The sequence below is a fragment of the Coregonus lavaretus genome (assembly GCF_964263955.1).
Source record: "Coregonus lavaretus genome assembly, chromosome: 40".
In the NCBI taxonomy this organism is placed as follows: domain Eukaryota; kingdom Metazoa; phylum Chordata; class Actinopteri; order Salmoniformes; family Salmonidae; genus Coregonus; species Coregonus lavaretus.
This window is the reverse complement of record NC_140027.1, coordinates 14,172,044-14,195,348: the sequence shown is the minus strand read 5'-3', so window position 1 is coordinate 14,195,348 and position 23,305 is coordinate 14,172,044. Positions and strand designations below refer to the sequence as shown.

The window sequence follows — 23,305 nt, the reverse complement described above, 5'->3', positions numbered from 1 at the left end:
AAGTTTTGTTTTTGCATCTTTTACTTTCGGTTTTGTACACCAGCTTCAAACAGCTGAAAATACAATATTGTTGGTTATGGAAAATATATTTCGCAGCGGTTTAGATGGTACAATGTTTTCTACTCTATACCTGCTTGTTTTGTCAAATAAACTGAAATTAGGCAAACCATTATGAATTTTAACAACCAGGAAATGGATGCGCGATTTATGCATAGTGCATCTCAAAAATATTTGCATTAGGAAAAAAATTAATACTCAAAAGGCATTGCATTTCGTATTGATACCTCATAAGTTTATTCACATTCTGTAATGTGTTAACATTAAAATACAATGTCACCCTTTCAATATACCATTTAGCCTGATAACCCAACTTTAAAGTACATCCTTCAAACCATTTTAAAGGCTTCTATTTGTATTGCATATTTTCAACCAAGTTAGTACAACATGCAAAGCAAAAATAAAATATCTCATATGAAAATATAATGGATATTGCGATAGAACATGATGATTTACAAAGGAAAGTACTTCTAAGGAAGAACAAAACAAGCAATTGTGTTGGGAAAATGAACACTGGTTCAGGAGGCAACAAGTGACAAAGCTTAAAGATATTTTTCAAATACATAGAATACAGTCAGTAAAGATTTTTGTCTTATACACTTCAAAACTTAGAATTATTTTTGTGATAAACATTTATTTAAATCTTAGCCTTGTACAAATGTTCTTAGTTTATTCTATTGAAATAAAAGGGTATTGATGGGTTATGAATACTGTATGACTGTCAACTTGGGAAATACCTGATAATAACCATATTTTTCCAGTTGTGAAACACTCAATTTACAGTATTATTCACACCTTGTAGTCTATGCAACCCTTTCATGCATTGAATATGCAGGCACTAACAACAACATTTGAATACAGCAATTGTGGTTTGTGTGGTGGTGGTTAGGGCTGTTACTGTTTGAGATCTGATATATTAGTAAGCAGGTGTAGGGTCAAAGGTACAGGCAGTACAGTGATTCATTATGTTTTGCTTAATAAACATCAACATCTGCCTTTTCAGAGTTATTTGTTAATAAATGGCTGAAAAATAAAAAGTAGTTGAGATGAGAAAAGATCTTGAAGCTTGGTTTTCTTGAAGCATTTCTTCCAGTGTTATAATAATTCATTGTTCTGTGACTCCTTATTCTGCTCTGCAGATTGGAAGATTTCCTCTCTATTTCTACATATTTTAAATTACCTTCTCCTACCAAATATACACATGTACAGACGTCAGTTTAACAGCTTTTACATCTAATTTGGTTTGCCATAAAAATGGATACTTTAACCTAGATACTTTCAATTTGGTTTGCCATAAAAATTGATAAATGGAATTTAACAGAATAATTTATTTTAAATCAAAATATAATTTTAACTCAAAAGTCAGAAAATGTAACTATGAAGAATAATGAAAATTAATAACAAGCTGACTTAAAAATAGAAAAATGTCAATTTGTCTAAAACTGAAAACTTTATTATGAATTTCATTGTAGTTGCTAAAAATAAAAATATAGTTTAACTACAGACAGCTCTTCTGTACGTAAGCATATAAACAATGCAACTTTGCAGTTAAAGTAAATAAAAATAAACTTCTCAGACACAATACAAAACAGAGCAACTGAAAATGTACTTTGAAAATGTACAACTGAATAAAATATTGACAAAATTAACTTAAAGCCAGCAAAAATAATTATAATATATTGCTGAAAAGCCCCATAATAACTACATGCTGAGCAGAATAAAGGTAGTCTATTTTTCTAATAAGAATTAGGCAACTGGCGAGTAATTGGTCTGTATTATGGTGAATTTTCTCTGTTCAGAACTGCAGTTCCTGCCCGTTGCTAATGATGTCAGGGCCTGTGCTAGCTCATCCATGCTAAGTCCGCTGTGTGATCCTGCATCATATCTGCGCCCATAGCTTGTGGAGCTGAAGGATGAGGAAGATAAATTAGTGGAGAAACTAGAGCCTGTGGCATCAAAGCTCCCTCGTCTGGAGCCTGACCTGGAGCCAGTTCTTGAGTCGGGTCGGGAACCGGATGCTGACCCAGAACCGCTAACACTGTAAGGACTGTAAAGACCTTTACTTGACTGAGAAGAGGCTTCCAACAGACGCAGACCAGAACCCTCCTCAATCATGCTTCTATCCATGGCATCCTTGTATGAGATCTTAAGCTTTGTCTTGGGGCAGGTGAGGTATTTGGAGTATCCACTGACATCTCGTAGCTTCTGTGCAGTACGTGCATCTAGGGTGCCCTTGTTGACAGCAACATCCAGTGGAACTCTGCCAGTGACCTCTGGTTCGATCAAACCACCAGTTAGATATTGTACTTCCAGGAATCTCTGACCCGCCTCGTAGTACAACCACCCCTTTTTTAATGCTTGTGCAGCAGACATTTTTGTTTTGGTTCTGGGATCCTCAAATCCATTGAAGGCCTTCTGTGCCAGGTTGATTCGGTCAACCATGATCTTATCCACAAGTCCCATGTTCATTGCATCTGCAACTGAGAACTTTTCTCCAGTGTTTGGATCAATGATGCCACCAGTGGAAGCCTGAGCCTCCAGCAATCTTTGACCTGTGATATTGTCCACAAGACTTCTGTGCATGGCTTCTGTGACTGACACCTTCTCCAATGTGTCAGTGTCCAGTATTCCAGCCACAGGGCCAGTTTCTTCTGTTGGGTCATTCCATATTGTTGCTGGGAGTTTGATAGAGGGGGCTGGGCTATTGGAGTGAGATGATGTGGACCCAAAGGAGGATGACCTAGATCTCGTGCCACTTATGTTTCCGGACAGCATGTCTGCAAACTCTGTGATGGACAGAGTGCCAGCACGGTACTGATCCAGAGCAGACTGGTCAATGAGGCCCTTTGTGGTGGCATCATCAATATCATACTTTCGGCCAGACCTTCTATCAATGATCATGGACTTCACAACACCATCAGATGAGGAGATAGTAATCTCCTCCCACTCACACTCCTGCTCTGCAAGCTCCATGTAGGTCTGGTGATCAATAAGTCCTTTACGATATGCCTCATACACAGACATCTCTTTGCCTGTCTCTGGGTCAACAATGACTACTCTACGTTTACGCACAGATGATTTGGAGGATGTCTTCCTCTCACGTTTCTTTTCTTTTAACAGCAAAAGTGCAAGTCCAGTTTCCGGGTCAATCAGGCATCGCGCCATCAGCTGCAGGTAAGTGAGATTCTCCTCAGTGTTAGGGTCAAAGAAGCCTTTAGTGTCATCAGATGGGTCTGTAAGAATGCCATTCATCTCCTCATCAAACAGACCACGTGTGTAGGCCATCTCGACTGGCAAGCGGTGACTCTCTTCTGGATCAATGATCCCACCAGTGGCAATTTGGGCTTCCAATAGACGAATGCCGTGGTCTTTCAGAATGAGACCCTTTTTCATGGCCTGAAATAGAGAGATGGTCTTGCCAGAGTACGGATCCCTGTAGCCTGTAACGGCACGCTCAGCAGAGATGAGCTTGTCTTTGAACTCTGGACCAACGACTCCCATTTTAACAGCTTCACCGACATTGAGCTTCAGGTTTTTTATTGGGTCAATTATATATCCTGTTGCTGCTTGAGCCTCAAGAAGTTCAAAGGCTGTCCCGGGTCTTATCATGTTCTTTTTCATTGCTTGGTAGATGGACAGGCGGTCTTTGCTGGATTCTACATATACTCCGGCAATGCAGCTTGTGCCCTCAAGGTACTTCTTCACTTCTCTGCTGACCTCTTCTACTGAGATAAGGCCTTCAATGAGATCATTGTATGTCTTTTGGTCAATAATCTGCGAACGAAGCAGCTCATCCAAGGTGATTTGCTTTCTGAGACCCTTGAAAAGCAGCCTTCTGTCTGCCAGTGAAAGTAATTGCAGACCACTCTCTTTATCAACTTTGCATCTCTTCAGCAGCTGGGCATAGGTCTGTCTCTCCTCTGTGGTTGGATCAACATAACCTTGTACATCACCGTTTGGATCAGTGATCCTGTCATATGTTTCCTTATTGATGTACCCGCGTTGCATGGCAACATCTGTGGGAAGGTGGAAGTAGTATTCTGGATCCATAAGGCCTCCAGTGGAAGCCTGGGCTTCAAGGAGCCTTAGGGCATAGTCCTCAGGAACAAGGCATTTTTTCATCGCTTGGAAGAGAGAGATTACTTTTCCACTGTAAGGATCCTTGTAGCCAGTGACTGCCCTCTCGGCAGAAAGAAGTTTGTTGTGGATTTCAGGGCCGACTATCCCTTTGCGCACAGCCTCGTCAACTGTTAGCAATTCATCTTTGACAGGGTCAATGATGAATCCTGTTGCTGCTTGTGCCTCCAGGAGACTGATACCAAAATCAGGCTTAATGAGACCTCTCTTAATGGCCTGGTAAATACTGACCTTAGAGGGGGAGTCTGAGAGGATTCCAGCAATACTGCCAGTGCCAAAAAGATACTGCTTTACAGATGGTATTTCCATAACCTCACGGATAGTTTTCTTCTCTTGCTTCAACAGATTGTATGTTTGAAGGTCGATAATGCGAGAACTGTAGAGCTCCTCAATAGTGACTCTTCGTCTGATTACATCACAGGACATGCTCTGCTCTACTTTCAGTATCTCCCTTTGTTCAATGATTTCAATGACGATGATGATCATTCTGTCCTTTGTGATTTGCCCACGGCGATACTGTTCCAGGAGCCTTAGCTTTTCCTCCTCAGGGAGCAGGTTTGACCCAATGACATCCCATAGGGTCATTACCTTCCCTGCATAGGTCCCAAGAGGGATATCCACTTGAGTGTTAGTCAAGTCTGTCTGTGCCTGTTCTTCTGTGTATACGTAGGACTTTTCCACTGGAGTTTGAGCTTCAGCCTTTGATAGTGTCAGGAAGCACAGACCGGTATCTGGATCTCTTATGCATTTCTCTTGCAGTTGTTTATAGGTGTAACTTTCATTAGTGTTAGGATCAACGAAGGCTTTGATATCCCCTGAGGGGTCAGTAAAGGTCTTAGCCATCTGCTTATTGAAATAGCCACGTTGGAAGGCCACATCATTTGGAACACGGTGGCTGCTGACTGGGTCAATAATTCCTCCTGTGGCCACTTGAGCTTCCAACAGGGGAATGGCATGTTCTCGTAGCACAAGCTCCTTCTTCATGGCTTGGAAGAGTGAAATCTGGTTGCCTGTGTATGGATCTCTGTAACCAGTCACTGCTTTCTCAGCTGAAAGAAGTTTCTCATGAACCTCAGGACCAACAACTCCTGCTTTCACAGCATCATCCACAGTGTACCTCTGGTTTTTGACAGGATCGATAATGAAACCAGTTGCTGCTTGTACCTCGAGCAATGCAATACCTGTAGTTTGTCTCAATATATTATTCTTCATTGCTTGATAAATGCTAACCTTTTCCTTTGAGTCACCCATATAGATGCCTGCAATCTGTCCATCTGTTCCTTGCAAGTACTTCCTGACTATGTCCATGTCACTGATTTCTTTGGGTTTCTTTTTGCCCTGTTGGAGTTGATCATATGTAGCTTTATCAATTATTTTGGATTCAAACAATGAGCTGGCAGTGACAGTTGATCTAAGCCCTTCAAAGCTGGCCTGTTCTTTTTCCTGTTTCTTGGTCTCCTTTTTATCAACCATTGTGACAAGGATTGTAATAATTCTTTCAATAGTCACTGTTCTAGTTCTGTACTGTCGAATCAACTCGATTCTTTGTTCCTCTGTAATATATTCAGAGTTTATGATCTCCCAAATAGTGACTTTCCTTCCTTTGAAAGGTCCATACTGCAGCTCCATAGTTGCCTGATTCAGGGCATCTTTGATCTGGACCTCAGTGTATTGATGATCCTCTTCTGACTTGTAATGCTCCTCTTTTGACTTTTGAATTGCTTTCTCTGAGAGTGGAAGAAATGGAAAACCAGTCTCTTTGTCAGTGACACATTTGTTCATGAGTTGTACATACGATGCATTTTCCCACATGTTAGGATCAAAGAATACTTTAGTTTCATCAGTGTTGTTGCTCAAGGTCTTGTACATTTTATCGTCAAAATATCCACGTTTGCAGGCAACATCATGTGGGATGCGATAACTTTTGACTGGATCAATTATACCTCCAGTTGCAAGCTGAGCCTCTAGCAGACGGATACCCTGGTCATTCTTAATAAGGTCTTTCAACATTGCCTGAAATAGGGATACATTATTTCCAGTGTAGGGATCTTTGTACCCATTAACAGCTCTCTCTGCAGACAGAAGTTTTTCATGCATCTCTGGGCCAACAAGACCTGATTTAACAGCCTCATCCACAGTGAGCTTCTGATTTTTGACAGGATCAATTACAAATCCAGTCCCAGCTTGAGCCTCAAGAAGAGTCAATGCAGTCTCGGGAGAGAGCATCTGTTTCTTTACAGCCTGATAGAATGGTATTTTTTCCTTTGTTGACTCAACGATCACTCCAGCAATGCTATGAGTTCCTCTTAAAGCTTTCTTAACACGCTCCATCTCAGAGATTTCTTTGACAGTTGTTTTGCCATTATACAATTTGTTGAACAAGTCTTTATTAATGATCTTAGATTCTAGAAGTTCAGCTGCAGTGACAGGAGTCCTCAGACCGTCAAACACAATTTCATTCTTCTTCTCTTTGCCTTCCACGACACTAATGACACGTTTGATACATTTTTCCACTGTGATTTTTCTGGTCTTGTACTGACTAATCAGATCCTTCCTCTGTGGCTCAGTAAAATACTCTGAGTTAATGATTTCCCAAGTGGTCACAGTCTTGCCTTGGAATCTTCCAAATGGAACAGAGATATTTGCTTTAGTGAATACATCTTTAGTCTCTTCAGTTGTATAGGTCTTGTCACTTTGTGCAGCGTTCTCTGTGATTGGTAACACAAGTAGGCCTGTCTCTGCATCTGGGGTGCACCTCTCCAATAGTTGCTGATAAGTGAGGCTCTCCTGAGTGCTTGGGTCAATGAATAACTTTGAGTCATCAGAAGGGTTTGATAAAGTTCTGTTCATCTCAGCATCCAATTGGCCCTGCTTATAGGCTGTCTGGAGTGGTACACGGTGACTATTGACAGGGTCAATTATTCCACCAGTTGCAATCTGAGCATCCAGAAGTCTAACGGCCTGGTCTTTATCAATCAGCCCCTTTTTCATTGCCTCAAAGAGTGAGATTTTGTCTCCAGTATAAGGATCTTTGTAACCAGTAGCTGCTTTTTCTGCAGAAAGCATTTTGTTATGGAGTTCTGGACCTATTAATTCCCCCTTTACAGCTTCATCCACAGAGAGCATTCTGTTTTTCACTGGATCAATGATGTACCCAGATGCTGCCTGAGCTTCAAGAAGCATTGTGGCAGCGCCAGGAGAAAGTTGATTCTCTTTCATGGCCTGATACACACTCATTTTTTGCTTGGCCGGGGTCAAGACTCCGCCAACACTATTCTTGCCTTTGAGACATGTTTTCACTTTCTCTGTCTCGCTCAGGTCTTGCACAGTGGTTTTCCCTGTTTTCAGCATGTCAAAGTCCTTTTTGTTCAGTATACCAATGTCATAGAGCCTGCTGGCAGGAACCTTCTCCCTAATCCCATCAAAAGCAAATGGTGATTCTTTGTTTTTCTTCGCACCGTCTACTACTGCAGAACCATTGAATACTTTATTTGTAGTTCCCACCATTGTCATTGCAATTAGCTCATCTTCAGGGACCTCATCAGTTTGAATCTCCGTTTCTTTAGTGTGGGGTGTTGCTAACTTTTTAGGTGTAGAAAGTTGCTGCAGCTTCTCGCGAAGCTTTTTATTCTCCTCACCCAGCAATTTCTCTTGTTCAAGCCTTTTCTTTTCAAGATCCTGCATCTCTTTCTGCTTGTTGCACATCTCCTCCTCAGCATCCTTCTGCTTTTTCACAGCGGCATCCATGATAGCCTGGAGTTTTTTCTTCTCCTGTTCCATCTGCTCCCTTTGATGATCCTGCTCATCTTTGAGGGCTTTGGCCTTCTTAACCTCATCCTCAAACTGTTTCTCAAGTTTATTTCTCTCTTTCTCAATGAGCTTTTCTTTTTTCAGCAACATTTGTTTTTCTGTCAGGAAAGTCTGCTCAAGAACGGTCTTTTCCTGTTTAATTTGTTTTTGTTGGGCATTGGCCATCTAATTTGGAAAAAAAATAAAGAAAAAATTAATACAACTCCAAACAAACATTTTGCAAATGGTCTTAACATTATATTACACTGATTATACTTAACTGCTGAATAATATAATCAATATATTCATATATAAAAATGATATGTTATACAGTACCAGTCAAAAGTTTGGACACACCTACTAATTCAGGTTTTTTTCTTTTTTTAAAATTATTTTCTACATTGTAGAATAATAGTGAAGACATCAAAACTATGAAATAACACATATGGAATCATGTAGTAAACAAAAAAGTGTTAAACAAATCAAAATATATTTGAGATTTGAGATTCTTCAAATAGCCACTCTTTGCCTTGATGACAGCTTTGCACACTCTTGGCATTCTCTCAACCAGCATCACCTGGAATGCTTTTCCAACAATCTTGAAGGAGTTCCCACATATGCTGAGCACTTGTTGGCAGCTTTTCCTTCACTCTGCCGTCCGACTCATCCCAAACCATCTCAAATCGGGTTGAGGTCGGGGGATTGTGGAGGCCAGGTAATCTGATGCAGCATTCCATCACTCTCCTTCTTGGTAAAATAGTCCTTACACAGCCTGGAGGTGTGTTGGGTCATTGTCCTATTGAAAAACAAATGATAGTCCCACTAAGCCCAAACCAGATGGGATGGCGTATCTCTGCAGAATGCTGTGGTAGCCATGCTGGTTAAGTGTGCCTTGAATTCTAAATAAATCACAGACAGTGTCACCAGTAAAGCACCCCCACACCATAACACCTCCTCCTCCATGCTTTACGGTGGGAAATACACATGTGGAGATAATCCGTTCACCCACACCGTGTCTCACAAAGACATGGTGGTTGGAACCAATAATCTCCAATTTGGACTCCAGACCAAAGGACAAATTTCCACCGGTCTAATGTCCATTGCTCATGTTTCTTGGCCCAAGCAGGCCTCTTCTTATTATTGGTGTCCTTTGGTAGTGGTTTCTTTGCAGCAATTCGACCATGAAGGCCTGATTCACACAGTCCCCTCGTAACAGTTGATGTTGAGATGTGTCTGTGACTTGAACTCTGTGAAGCATTTATTTGGGCTGCAATCTGAGGTGCAGTTAACGCTAATGAACTTATCCTCTGCAGCAGAGGTAACTCTGGGTCTTCCATTCCTGTTGCGGTCCTCATGAGTGCCAGTTTCATCATAGCGCTTGATGGTTTTTGCGACTGCACTTGAAGAAACTTTCAAAGTTCTTGAAATGTTTCGTATTGACTGACCTTCATGTCTTAAAATAATGACGGACTGTTGTTTCTCTTTGCTTATTTGAGCTGTTCTTGCCATAATATGGACTTGGTATTTTACCAAATAGGGCTCTCTTCTGTATACCCACCCCTACCTTGTCAGGGGGGATATACAGATTGGCTCAAACACATTTAGAAGGAAAGAAATTCAACAAATGATATTTTAAGAAGACACACCTGTTAATTGAAATGCATTCCAGGTGACTACCTCATGAAGCTGGTTGAGAGAATGCCAAACTTGTGCAAAGCTGTCATCAAGGCAAAGGGGTGGCTATTTGAAGAATCTCAAATATAACATATATTTTAATTTGTTTAAAACTTTTTTGGTTACTACATGATTCCATATGTGTTATTTCATAATGTTGATGTCTTCACCATTATTCTACAATGTAAAATTTTTTTAAAATAAAGAAAAACCCTTGAATGAGTAGGTGTGTCCAAACTTTTGACTGGTAGTGTATACGACATGTAATTTCTGAAATGTATTCGAAATCGGTTTCATTTGAAAAGCAATTATAAGCATATGCTAGAAAATATAATTGTGTTTACAAAATGCGGCAAAATTTGGTTCATGAGTAATTGCTGAACACTTAGTATTGATGACAGTCTCTGCAATTCACATGAATAGTAAATGTGGACCTCCTTTATGTGTTAGTGTTTTTGAGAAGGTTATGGTTATTTGCAAAGAGATTTGCACTTATTATTTCACAAGATTATTTCACATTGCACAATACCTCTTTAGACTTATTCTGTAGATCTGCAGCCTCTTTTTGTAATTTCTCCTTTTCTTTCTCAAGGTCAGCTATGGTTTTGCACAAGTCATCAGACTCTTTGAAGCTCTGTAATCTCTGCCCCTCCAGTTTCTCTACAATGACTTTTTCTGAAGCGTGTTGCTCTTTCTCTTGGAGACGAACTCTGATCTCATCAGCTTGTTTCTTGAATTTCATGGCCTCCTCCTCTGCTTTGGACTGAGCATCACTGAGCTGTGTCACCCTGAGCTTCAATTTCTCTGCCTCTGCAGTTGCTTCAAGCTGCCTCTTGCGCTCAGCCTCTAGAGATTTTTGGAAGCCCTCGGTCTCCTCATCAAGACGCTGCTGCATTTGCTGCTTGTCCTCCAGCAGTTTTTGGGCCTGCTCCTGAGCCTTGTCCTTTTGTTTCTGGAGCTTCTCTGCCTCAGCTTTCAGTTTAGTTGCTTCTTGGATAGCTTGCATTTTCTCCTTCAGCATTTTGTCAGCAAGAACCCTCTGTTCGGCAAGCTCGGACTCTGCAATCTGTCTCTCTTGGGCTGCCTCTTGAGCTTCTAAGCTTAGCCTGGCAGCATCCTCTGCTAGCTTCTTCATGTTCTCAGCTTCCTCTTCCAGGAATTTCTGAGCATTATCTTTGTCTTTACTCATCAGACGCTGATTCTCATTCTCAATTCTAAGCTTAAGTTTGACCAGCTCCTCCATCTGGACCTTGACCTTAAATAGCTCATCCTCCACTTGAGCTTTCTGCTTGACAGCATTGCTAACTTCATCCTTCTGGCGCTGAAGCTCCTCATCCAAAACAGATTTCTGCTTATCGGTCTCATCCAGTCGCAGTTTCACCTTTGCTAGCTCCTGCTCAACTTGTGTCTTCTGCTTCAATGTTTGTTGAGCTAGCTTTTTGTGCTTGGCCATCTCTGCGTCTGCCTGCTGCTTCTGTTTCAGAGCAGAAGCCTCAGCTTCTGCTCGCTTTGCAGCCTCCTGCTCTGCTTCCTTCTTCAGTCTCTCAGCATCCCCCTGAGCCTTGGCCTGTTTGGCAGCCTCAGCTTCAGCTGCTTTCTTCTGTTTCTCAGCATCCTCTGCTTTTTGACGGAGTAAAGCAGCCTCCTTCTCAGCTTTCTCCCTGGCCTTCTCAGCTTCTTGTGCAAGTTTCTTAGCCTTGTCAAACTCCTCTTTGAGCTTGCCCTGGGAAAGATTCTCCTCTTTCTGCTTGACCAGAACGTCCCGTGCTCGCTTTTCTGCATTACTACATTTCTGTGCAGCCTCTTTGGCAAGAATAATCTGTTTCTCTGTTTCTTTGTCAGCATTGTCCTTCTGCTTGTTAGCATCAGCAGCAATCTTTTTGAGGCGCTCAACTTCTTTCTGAGCTGCATGGCATTGTCGCGCTGCCTCTTCCTCTGCAGCAGTGATCTTTTTAACTTTCTCTTCAGCTTGCTTCCTTTTGTTCTCCTCCTCTAAAGCAAGCTTTCTGAGTTTCTCTGCTTCTTCTTCAGCCTTGATTCTGTTCCTATTAGTCTCATCTGCAATGCCTTTAAGCTTGTTCAACTCCAACTCAAGATCCAACTTGCCTGTTGATGCCTTCTCAAAGTTTAGTTTTAGGATGCGAATCTCCTCCTCGACCACCCTCCTCTGCTTAAGAGTTTCCTCTACAATCTTCTTCTGCCTCTCCAATTCAGAATCAGAAGTCTTCTTAAGCTGGAAGATCTTTTCATCAATGTCTTGCTTGTGCTGTTTTGCTTGGTCTTCTAAGACCTTTCTCTGATAAGCCTCATCTTCGGCTTTTCTCCTAAGTCTCTCATTCTCTGCCTCTTTATCCTTCAGGGCAATCTCAGCTTCAGTTTTCAGGCCAGTTGCTTCATTAATGGCTGCCAGTTTTTCCTTGAGTATATTCTCAGCCTCTCCTCTTTGCCGAGCCGCCTCATCCTCCGCTGCCTGCCTCTGCTTCTTTGCCTCTTCAGCGATTGATCTCAGCTTAGTCGCCTCTTCAGCTAGTTGCCTCATTTTCAATGCCTCAGACTCAAGGAGATTTCTGCTTTTCTCTGTTGTAGACATGGTCTCCTTCTCAGCTTTCAACTTCATCTGAAGAAGAACTTCCATTTCACTTCTCACTTTGGCCAGTTCATCTTCTAGCTGCTTCCTTTGTTTTACTGCAGCATTCACCTCTTTTTTCAGGCGCTGGAGCTCTTCATCCAATAAAGACCTCTGTTGCTTACCATGGTCAAAGTCAGCCCTTAGGCGAATTAACTCTTGCTCTGCAGAGAGTTTCTGCTGGGCTGTTCCCTCTGCCAATTTCCTCTGTTTATCCAGCTCCTTCTCTGCCATTTCCTTTTGCTTAAGTGCAGCCTTTTCAGCCTTAGCCCTTTTCTTTGCCTCTTGCTCAGCTTCCTCTTTCTGTTTCTCTGCTTCCTCCTGAGCCTGGCTCTTCTTGTGGGCTTCTTCCTCAGCCTGGAGCCTCAAACGGAGTGCCTCATTGGCTTTCTGCCTCCACTTCTCAAGCTCCTTCTCTGCTTCCTCCCTGGCTTTGTTGGCTTCCTCTTGTTGCTTCTTGAGACACTGTGCCTCTTCCTGCAACTGAATAACAGTGCCCTGTTCTTGTTTCAGAGATGCCTCGAGCTTTACAGCCTTCTCGTTAAAGGACATGCGTTTGGTTTGCAGCTCGGTGGCGGCACTCTTCTGTGCCACCTCCTCTGCAACCATAACCTGCCTCTGCTTCTCCTCTTCTGCCTGTTTCATGCGTCTCTCCGCCTCTTCAGCTTGCATCTTGAACTTCTGCAACTCATCCAGGGCCTTCTGCTTTTGCTTGGCAGCTTCTTGTTCTGCCTCTGTTTTGCGTTTCAGCTCCTCCTCTGCATTGCGCTTTTTCTGAGTCTCTTCATTCACCTGCTTGCGAAGCTTCTCTGCCTCCTCCTGAGTAACTTTCCTCAGTCTCTCAGCATTGGCAGCTATGTCCCTGAGCTGCTGAAGTTGGGCCTCAGCTGTGGCCTTCTGCTTTATGGTAGTCTCTAATTGGATTCTGATGATATGGATCTCCTCCTCCATCTTGGTACGACTATACAGTGCCTCCTCAACCTGCTGGCTCTTTGTTTGGATCTCCTGCTCTGACAGGTTCTTGAGTTCGTGCAGCTCCTGCTGTATGTTGTGCTTCTGTTTCTCAGAATCTACTTTCACAACCTCCCTCCTGCTGACCTCTTCTTTCATTTTCAACTTGAGCTCTTGGGCTTCTTGTTCCGCTTTAGCGATAGCTTTGGCGTGTGCCTCAGCTAACTGCCTTTGTTTGTCTAATTCAGCCTGCATCTCAGACAACTTTTTTCTCTCCTCCTTCTTTAGTATTTCAGTAGCTGTCTGTATTAGTGGAAGCAAACAGAAAAGGGGAAAACAATGTATTACAGTGTTAGAATATAAATGTTTGAGTTGTTTGAAGTACTCAAAAAAGTTTTTAAAAAAAGTACATGTAGGTACACATACAGTTGGGTCCAAAATGATTGACAACCTTGATAAACATGAGCAAAAATGACTGAATAAAATAAATAATTAAAAAACTGATAGTTACAGTGCATTCGGAAAGTATTCATACCTGTTGACATTTTCAACATTGTTACGTTACAGCCTTATTCTAAAGTTGATTAAATAAATGAAAAAACTATAAATCTACACACAATACCCCATAATGACAAAGTGAAAACAGGTTTTTAGAAATGTTTGCGAATCTATTACAAATAAAAAAAAACAGAAATACCATATTTACATACATGTTCAGACCCTTTGCTATAAGACTCGAAATTGAGCACAGGTGCATCCTGTTTCCATTGATCATCCTTGAGATGTTTCTACAACTTGATTGGAGTCCACCTGTAGTAAATTCAATTGAATGGACATGATTTGGAAAGGAACACACATGTCTATATACGGTCCCACAGTTGACAGTGCATGTCAGAACAAAAACCAAGTCATTAGGTCAAAGGAATTGTCCGTAGAGCTCCGAGACAGGATTGTGTCGAGGCACAGATCTGGGGAAGGGTACCAAAACACAGTGGCCATCATTCTTAAATGGAAGAAGTTTGGAACCACCAAGACTCTTCCTAAGGCTGGCCGCCTGGCCAAACTGAGCAAACAGGGGAGAAGGGCCTTGGTCAGGGAGGTGACCAAGAACCCGATAGGCACTCTGACAGAGCTCCAGAGTTCCTCTGTGGAGATGGGAGAACCTTCCAGAAGGACAACCATCTCTGCAGCACTCCCCAATCAGGCCTTTATGGTAGAGTGGACAGATGGAAGCCACTCCTCAGTAAAAGGCACATGACAGCCTGCTTGGAGTTTGACAAAAGGCACCTTGTGATGAGGTGGTGTGGAAGGAGTCAGGCGCAGGAGGGTAAATCACAGAAACAAAGGCTTTAATCCGCAAAAATACAGGTTTACGCAGAAATGCACTGGAAAATACAAGGCACTCGGGAAATCTCCCGTCGACACAAAATAGACGAGCTCCAACGAGCTTCACTAACCTCCACAAATAACAATCACCCACACAGACAAGGAAGCAGAGGGAACACTTATACAATGACTAATGAGGGAATAAGGACCAGGTGTGTGTGATTGAAGACAAATGGAATGATGATAAATGGATCGGCAGTAGCTAGTAAGGCGGTGACGCCGAACGCCGAAACCTGCCCGAACAAGGAGGCAAGGCAGCCTCGGCGGAAGTCATAACACACCTAAATGACTCTTAGACCATGAGAAACAAGATTCTCTGGTGTGATGAAACCAAGATTGAACTCTTTGGCCTGAATGCCAACCTTCACGTTTGGAGGAAACCAGGCACAGCTTATCACCTGGCCAATTTCATCCCTACGGTGAAGCATGGTGGTGGCAGCATCATGCTGTGGGGAAGTTTTTCAGTGGCAGGGACTGGGAGACTAGTCAGGATCAAGGGAAAGATGAACAGAGCAAAGTACAGAGAGATCCTTGATGAAAACCTGCTCCAGAGCGCTCAGGACCTCAGACTAGGGAAAAGGTTCACCTTCCAACAGGACAACAACCCTAAGCACACAGCCAAGACAATGCAGGAGTGGCTTCGGGACAAGTCTTTGAATGTCCTTGAGTGGCCCAGCCAGAGCCCGGAATTGAACCCAATCGGACATCTCTGAAGAGACCTAAAAATAGCTGTGCAGCGACGCTCCCCATCCAACCTGACAGAGCTTGAGAGGATCTGCAGAGAAGAATGGGATAAACTCCCCAAATACAGGTGTGCCAAGCTTGTAGCATCATAACCAATAAGACTCAAGGCTGTAATCGCTGCCAAAGGTGCTTCAACAAAGTACTGAGTAAAGGGTCTGAATACTTATGTAAATGTGATATATTTTTATTTGTATACATTCGCAAACATTTCTGAAAACCTGTTTAAACTTTGTCATTATGGGGTATTGTGTGTAAATTGATGAGGAAAACAAACAATTTAATCAATTTTAGAATAAGGCTGTAACTTAACAAAATGTGGAAAAAGTGAAGGGGTCTGAATACTTTCCGAATGCATGCTAGAAAAGTTCCAATGTTTTTGAGCATACAATATAGACATGTATTTTATACAGTCATTTTTGCTAATCTTTATCATTGTTGTCAATACGGACCCCACTGTAGATGTGAAATAACAAAAAGTTATTTCAAATGAATAAATATGTGTTATCTAGGGAGAGAAATGTTTGTTAATTGCTTCGGGAAAATAACCTAATGTATTTTCACATTTACTTAATGTATGGCACACATAATTCGACTTAACATTGCAACACAACACTATTGGGATCTTGAATGACATAATGCAGTGGGGGTATTTTTCCTTGATGTCTTTTGAAGTAACCATTTCATCTTTCTTTACTAAGATCAAATAAGAATCAAAGAACACTTTTCAATGTACTAACTTGGCTACTACTCTTCAACTTTACCTTGGACTAAGATTGTATTATCTTTTACCTTCTACAAATTCAATCCACCATGTTTTAAAATTGGAAATAAACTTGAAAGGACAGAAGCAGAGAAATAATAATGTGCAAAGACCATGCAAAGTGTATTACCCATAGAGTTGAGTTGATCAGTACTTTTCTATTTTTAGGCAAACTTCTGAGCACCTATACAGCCATGTACAGAAGTTCGTAAAATGTCAAAGCTACTGTATGTAAGCAAGCCAATTCCGATTACTGTCATTTACCCTATGAGACAAAATAAATAAATAAATACGTGCAGAATCTAATCCTACTTTTATGCAAGATATTGTGTAAGATATATTCTTTCAATTATAAGAGGGACATTTTACACTTAGACAAGGTCCAAACATGGGGATGTATATTTGGGAAGTATCGTTGAATGTTCATGTCATGTTGGTTCACTGGTGTGAATGAAACATAGATGCCTAATGATAACAGGGACTTACTGTAGAAGACTAATGATGTAAGTGGAGTGATATGTTGAGAGGGGATTTATTCAAATACCTGGTGCTTTGTGGATTATTCACATTTTAAGTGCCTAAACATGATTAATATTCATCATGACAAAGCACTGGCAAGGTTAGAAAAGAAAGGGGAAAACAAAACTGGTCATTTGATAGGATAATTCTGAAGTGGTCGTTAGTCAGACTGCAGCGTCCTAATCACCATATCAGAGGAAAAGGAGTGTGCAGAAATATTTTGTTTGAAGGGTGAAATAACAAATTAAATTGCAGAAGAAAAAGACTGGGTTTCAATGGGAACCTTATGTTTGCTATAGACTTGAGGGGAAACTGTAGCAAAAGTAACTTGCAAGTGTAATTTAGAGACTGATTATACATCCATGCACCACAGTATATGGGGAATGAGAGACAGATACTGTTGGGAAATGGGAGGTGATGCGGCACCAGCATTTAAATTACTGTATTAATGTAATTAATTTCCTCATAGACCCCAACAGCAAAAAATATGTTGATCCTTTAAAAAAGTCCCAGACTCTTTTAGAAATGCCAACATTCTGAAACCGTTTCATATACAGTGGCTTGCGAAAGTATTCAACCCCCTTAGCATTTTTCCTATTTTGTTGCCTTACAACCTGGAATTAAAATTGATTTTTGGGGGGTTTGTATCATTTGATTTACACAACATGCCTACCACTTTGAAGATGCAAAATATTTTTCCTTGTGAAACAAACAAGAAATAAGACAAAAAAAAAAAAAAAAACTTACAGCTGCAGGTCTCTTGGGGTATGTCTCTATAAGTTTGGCACATCTAGCCACTGGGATTTTTGCCCATTCTTCAAGGCAAAACTGCTCCAGCTCCTTCAAGTTGGATGGGTTCCGCTGGTGTACAGCAATCTTTAAGTCATACCACAGATTCTCAACTAGATTGAGGTATGGGCTTTGATTAGTCCATTCCAAGACATTTAAATGTTTCCCCTTAAACCACTTGAGTGTTGCTTTAACAGCATGCTTAGGGTCATTGTCCTGCTGGAAGGTGAACCTCCGACACAGTCTCAAATCTCTGGAAGACTGAAACAGGTTTCCTTCAAGAATTTCCCTGTATTTAGCGCCATCCATCATTCCTTCAATTCTGACCAGTTTCCAGTTCCTGCCGATTAAAAACATCCCCACAGCATGATGCTGCCACCACCATGCTTCACTGTGGGGATGGTGTTCTCGTGGTGATGAGAGGTGTTGGGTTTGCGCCAGACATAGCATTTTCCTTGATGGCCAAAAAGCTCAATTTTATTCTCATCTGACCAGAGTACCTTCTTCCATATGTTTGGGGAGTCTCCCACATGCCTTTTGGCGAACACCAAATGTGTTTGCTTATTTTTTTCTTTAAGCAATGGCTTTTTTCTGGCCACTCTTCTGTAAAGCCCAGCTCTGTGGAGTGTACGGCTTAAAGTGGTCCTATGGACAGATACTCCAATCTCCGCTGTGGAGATTTGCAGCTCCTTCAGGGTTATCTTTAGTCTCTTTGTTGCCTCTCTGATTAATGCCCTCCTTGCCTGGTCCGTGAGTTTTGGTGGGCGGCCCTCTCTTGGCAGGTTTGTTGTGGTGCCATATTCTTTCCTTTTTTTAAATAATGGATTTAAATGGTGCTCTGTGGGATGTTCAAAGTTTCAGATTGTTTTAATTATCCAATCCTGATCTGTACTTCTCCACAACTTTGTCCCTGACCTGTTTGGAGAGCTACTTGGTCTTCATAGTGCCGCTTGCTTGGTGGTGCCGCTTGTTTAGTGATGTTGCAGACTCTGGGGCCTTTCAGAACAGGTGTATATATATACTGAAATCATGTGACAGATCATGTGACACTTAGATTGCACACAGGTGGATTTTATTTAAATAATTATGTGACTTCTGAAGGTAATTGGTTGCAACAGATCTTATTTAGGGACTTCATAGCAAAGGGGGTGAATACATATGCACGCACCACTTTTCCGTTATTCATTTTTTAGAATGATTTGAAACAAGTTATTTTTTTCATTTCACTTCACCAATTTGGACAATTTTGTGTATGTCCATTACACGAAATCCAAATAAAAATAAATTTAAATTACAGGTTGTAATGCAACAAAATAGGAAAAACGCCAAGGGGGATGAATACTTTTGCAAGGCACTGTATACTGACAAGGATATATATGATTTTCCATAAAGAGTGTTTATAGTCAATGTTGTTATAGCCTGGGTATGCAAGTCTGTTTGTGCCATCATACCACTCCTTGACATGCCAAACAAAATGTTTGGCATGGAAAGTGTTGAAATGATAGCACAAACAGATCTTGGACCAGGATATTGTTGTTATGGTTAGTGGCTGAGCAGGGAGCTGCTGCCTGTCTTCAATGTGTCCCTCAATTACCTCCTCGTCCTCAAGCCGGCGCTGTGTCTCCGTAATAAACTTGATGTACTGGCTGGTCAGAGTCATCAATTCACTGTAGCGGGTTCTCAGAGTCACATACTGAAAGACAATGAATCGGGTTCTCAGAGTCACATACTGAAAGACAATGAATCGTGAATAATGATGAGTGAGAAAGTTACAGACGCACAAATATCATACCCCCAAGACTTGCTAGCCTCTCACCATAACAATAACAGGGGAAGTTAGCATTTTTGGGGTGTATGATATTTATGCCTCTGTAACTTTCTCACTCATCATTATTCACGATTCATTCAGGATTATCCATAATCATGGTAGCATCCACATTAATGTAGAAGTGTTTAGAAACATTATTTTTCTTATTTACAATAAAAGTGACTCCAAAATGACACAATACATTATTTACATCCGAAACACAACCAAAACAAACAGCGAATGCATCCAACAATTTGTAGTGTCACAAGCTTGATGTAATCATTGCGTGCTAGGAATATGGGGCCAAATACTACATTTTGGATTACTTTAATGCACATATAATTTGTCCCAATACCGTTGGTTCCCTAAAATGGGGGGACTATGTACAGAAAGTGCTGTCATTTCTAAACGGTTCACCCGATATGGATGAAAATACCCTAATTTTAAAGCTGTCAGTCTGCACCTGTATCTCATAGTCATTGTATAATTTCTAAAAATGTATCACTGTACCAATACTTTTGGAGCTCACTGTAATTGTAAACAACTTTAAAGCTACTGCAGCTGTAAAATAGTATTAAATACATTCCCCATCATGTCTATATGACCTACCTCTTGGATGATATTGTCAGATGCACACTCCATTTTGGTTTTCTTTAAGGGCGAAGCCAGGGGCTCAATCAGAGCTTTGTACGTCACTACCTGAAGCTCATAGTCCTGGGGAAAACACATGGACATAATATAAAATATTATCAATGCAATAAATCTCCATATGCATCATCTTGTTTTAAGTGACATTCGATCTGCATACGCACCTTGACCGCATCAATATATGCCCTTGCATGTTTTTGACACTCCTCAACCTTGTCTTTGTTCTTCTCGATCTCTTCTAGGAGTTTCTGCAATGATAAAAGATTGTAACACTGACAAAACTGTAACATTACACTCCATCATCAAGCTAAGAAGCTTCATCTCCCCTATTTGTAATGGAAGCCTCCTGATACCTAGTCCTGGGTGCCTCACATCGGTGGTGGATTAGGTGTTTTCCCTGTTACTATGTCAAATGCTTTGAGCACCTAGGTAGAAAAGCACTATATACAGTGGGGAAAAAATTTATTTAGTCAGCCACCAATTGTGCAAGTTCTCCCACTTAAAAAGATGAGAGAGGCCTGTAATTTTCATCATAGGTACACGTCAACTATGACAGACAAAATGAGGGAAAAAATTCCAGAAAATCACATTGTAGGATTTTTAATGAATTTATTTGCAAATTATGGTGGAAAATAAGTATTTGGTCAATAACAAAAGTTTCTCAATACTTTGTTATATACCCTTTGTTGGCAATGACACAGGTCAAACGTTTTCTGTAAGTCTTCACAAGGTTTTCACACACTGTTGCTGGTATTTTGGCCCATTCCTCCATGCAGATCTCCTCTAGAGCAGTGATGTTTTGGGGCTGTCGCTGGGCAACACGGACTTTCAACTCCCTCCAAAGATTTTCTATGGGGTTGAGATCTGGAGACTGGCTAGGCCACTCCAGGACCTTGAAATGCTTCTTACGAAGCCACTCCTTCCTTGCCCGGGCGCTGTGTTTGGGATCATTGTCATGCTGAAAGACCCAGCCACGTTTCATCTTCAATGCCCTTGCTGATGGAAGGAGGTTTTCACTCAAAATCTCACGATACATGGCCCCATTCATTCTTTCCTTTACACGGATCAGTCGTCCTGGTCCCTTTGCAGAAAAACAGCCCCAAAGCATGATGTTTCCACCTCCATGCTTCACAGTAGGTATGGTGTTCTTTGGATGCAACTCAGCATTCTTTGTCCTCCAAACACGACGAGTTGAGTTTTTACCAAAAAGTTATATTTTGGTTTCAATCCTCTTCTGGATCATCCAAATGCACTCTAGCAAACTTCAGACGGGCCTGGACATGTACTTGCTTAAGCAGGGGGACACGTCTTGCACTGCAGGATTTGAGTCCCTGGCGGCGTAGTGTGTTACTGATGGTAGGCTTTGTTACTTTGGTCCCAGCTCTCTGCAGGTCATTCACTAGGTCCCCCCGTGTGGTTCTGGGATTTTTGCTCACTGTTCTTGTGATCATTTTGACCCCACGGGGTGAGATCTTGCATGGAGCCCCAGATCGAGGGAGATTATCAGTGGTCTTGTATGTCTTCCATTTCCTAATAATTGCTCCCACAGTTGATTTCTTCAAACCAAGCTGCTTACCTATTGCAGATTCAGTCTTCCCAGCCTGGTGCAGGTCTACAATTGTGTTTCTGGTGTCCTTTGACAACTCTTTGGTCTTGGCCATAGTGGAGTTTGGAGTGTGACTGTTTGAGGTTGTGGACAGGTGTCTTTTATACTGATAACAAGTTCAAACAGGTGCCATTAATACAGGTAACGAGTGGAGGACAGAGGAGCCTCTTAAAGAAGAAGTTACAGGTCTGTGAGAGCCAGAAATCTTGCTTGTTTGTAGGTGACCAAATACTTATTTTCCACCATAATTTGCAAATAAATTCATTAAAAATCCTACAATGTGATTTTCTGGATTTTTTTCTTCTCAATTTGTCTGTCATAGTTGACGTGTACCTATGATGAAAATTACAGACCTCTCTCATCTTTTTAAGTGGGAGAACTTGCACAATTGGTGGCTGACTAAATACTTTTTTCCCCCACTGTAAATCCATTCAATTATTCTTATTATTAGTTGTATAGTACCTTCTCTTGTGCCAATTGCTGCTTGAGGGCCTTGCTGTCACCGATGGGCACGGCCTGGATTTTCTCCTGCCTCTGCTTGGCATCACTGAGCCATCTGATGAGCCAGTCATAGCTCTCGCGGTAGGAGCTCATCTGCCTCCCCACCAAGTCCAGCTCGCATTGGCGCAGGTCTATCTGGGCGAACGCGGCCTGCCAGCGCTCCTCCAGCACGGCCACTACTTGCCGGTAGTGCTCCAGCTCGGCGTCGTGCTCGCTGTGTACCTGCGTCATCCGCTCGTTTATGGCCATCGCCTTCTGCAGTTCCTCCTGGAGAGTGTCGAACGTCTTCTGGTCATCCTCGGCCTCGCCACGCATTCTCTACCAGAGAGAGAGAGAGGGAGAGAAAGAGAGAGAGAGAAAAAGAGAGAGGGAGAGCAAGCGAGAGCGAGTGATAGAGAGTTAGAGAAAAAGAGCAAGAGGGAGAGTAGAAAGAGAGAAAGAGAGATATAGAGAGAGAGGGAGAGAGAGAGCAAGAAACATCGCTACAAATGCATAGAAATCATTAAGTCACTGTCTGATAACCAGTCCATATGAAAGCATTGTCTACCCACCAACGGATAGAATACAGTGAATTCTAACAGAGATACTGTACCTTTAGCTGGGTGCAGTAGTTCTCCACCTCTTTTTCGTCTGTTGGCATCTTGTTGACATCACGTAAACGGGCTTCGTACTTTTTGAGAGTGTCCTCTGCTCCCTTTGTGCTGCGTATGACTATGTCGATGGTCTTCAGTCTAAACAAGGAGTGGTGTATAGTGTTAGCTGTGTGTGTATTATGATTCAGATATACTATTTAGATTGAAGATGTTACTTATTGGTCGTATGGTTTTGATATGCATGTCGTAACAATCAGAGTCAGCGAGGGACTCACTTGTCCAGGTACACGGAGGACAGGCTGTAGATGTGCTCCATCTTCTTCAGCGTAATGTCCAGCTCAGAGCACAGTACTGGGGCAGAGCTGGACTGCTGAGGGGATGTCAGCACCTCCTCTGTCTTCTCAGCCACAACGGTCAGGTCTTTCTTCAAGCCCTCCAACTCTGACTGGACTTTCTATGAGGAGAAAAGGGAATAATGAACCATAACTAGACATTCCACCTGCAGTCTTTTTTTCATGGAGTTGCTAACAAGCCAACCAGCAGCATACCGTGAAGTGAAATAGGAATACAAAGGTCTTCTGAAACTTCTTACGATGAGAAACGAGCAGACGGAACATACTAAACAGCATATCTGATCTAAAAACGTTAGTTTGCCCTTCTACTGTCTAACTTAATTTACTTGACACAAGGGAACTTTAAATAGTTTCCTAAACAATAA

The 23,305-nt window shown here is 41.8% G+C and overlaps 1 protein-coding gene across 2 annotated transcripts in view; it reads right to left on the bottom strand.

Annotated features, from left to right (window-relative positions):
- Positions 1-279: 279 nt before the first annotated feature.
- The window catches only part of LOC311113768 (plectin-like), a 95,639-nt gene continuing 72,613 nt past the window's right edge, over positions 280-23,305 (bottom strand). For both annotated transcript variants that reach the window (XM_084157078.1, XM_084157077.1), the window contains exons 25-32: positions 22,863-23,041; positions 22,587-22,725; positions 21,956-22,312; positions 20,052-20,135; positions 19,849-19,953; positions 19,027-19,125; positions 10,187-13,537; positions 280-8,169 (exon numbers count right to left, since the gene is read on the bottom strand). In XM_084157078.1, coding sequence (XP_084013204.1) covers positions 1,804-8,169; positions 10,187-13,537; positions 19,027-19,125; positions 19,849-19,953; positions 20,052-20,135; positions 21,956-22,312; positions 22,587-22,725; positions 22,863-23,041 — 10,680 coding nt within the window. In that variant the 3' untranslated portion in view covers positions 280-1,803. The remainder of the gene's footprint in view (positions 8,170-10,186; positions 13,538-19,026; positions 19,126-19,848; positions 19,954-20,051; positions 20,136-21,955; positions 22,313-22,586; positions 22,726-22,862; positions 23,042-23,305) is intronic.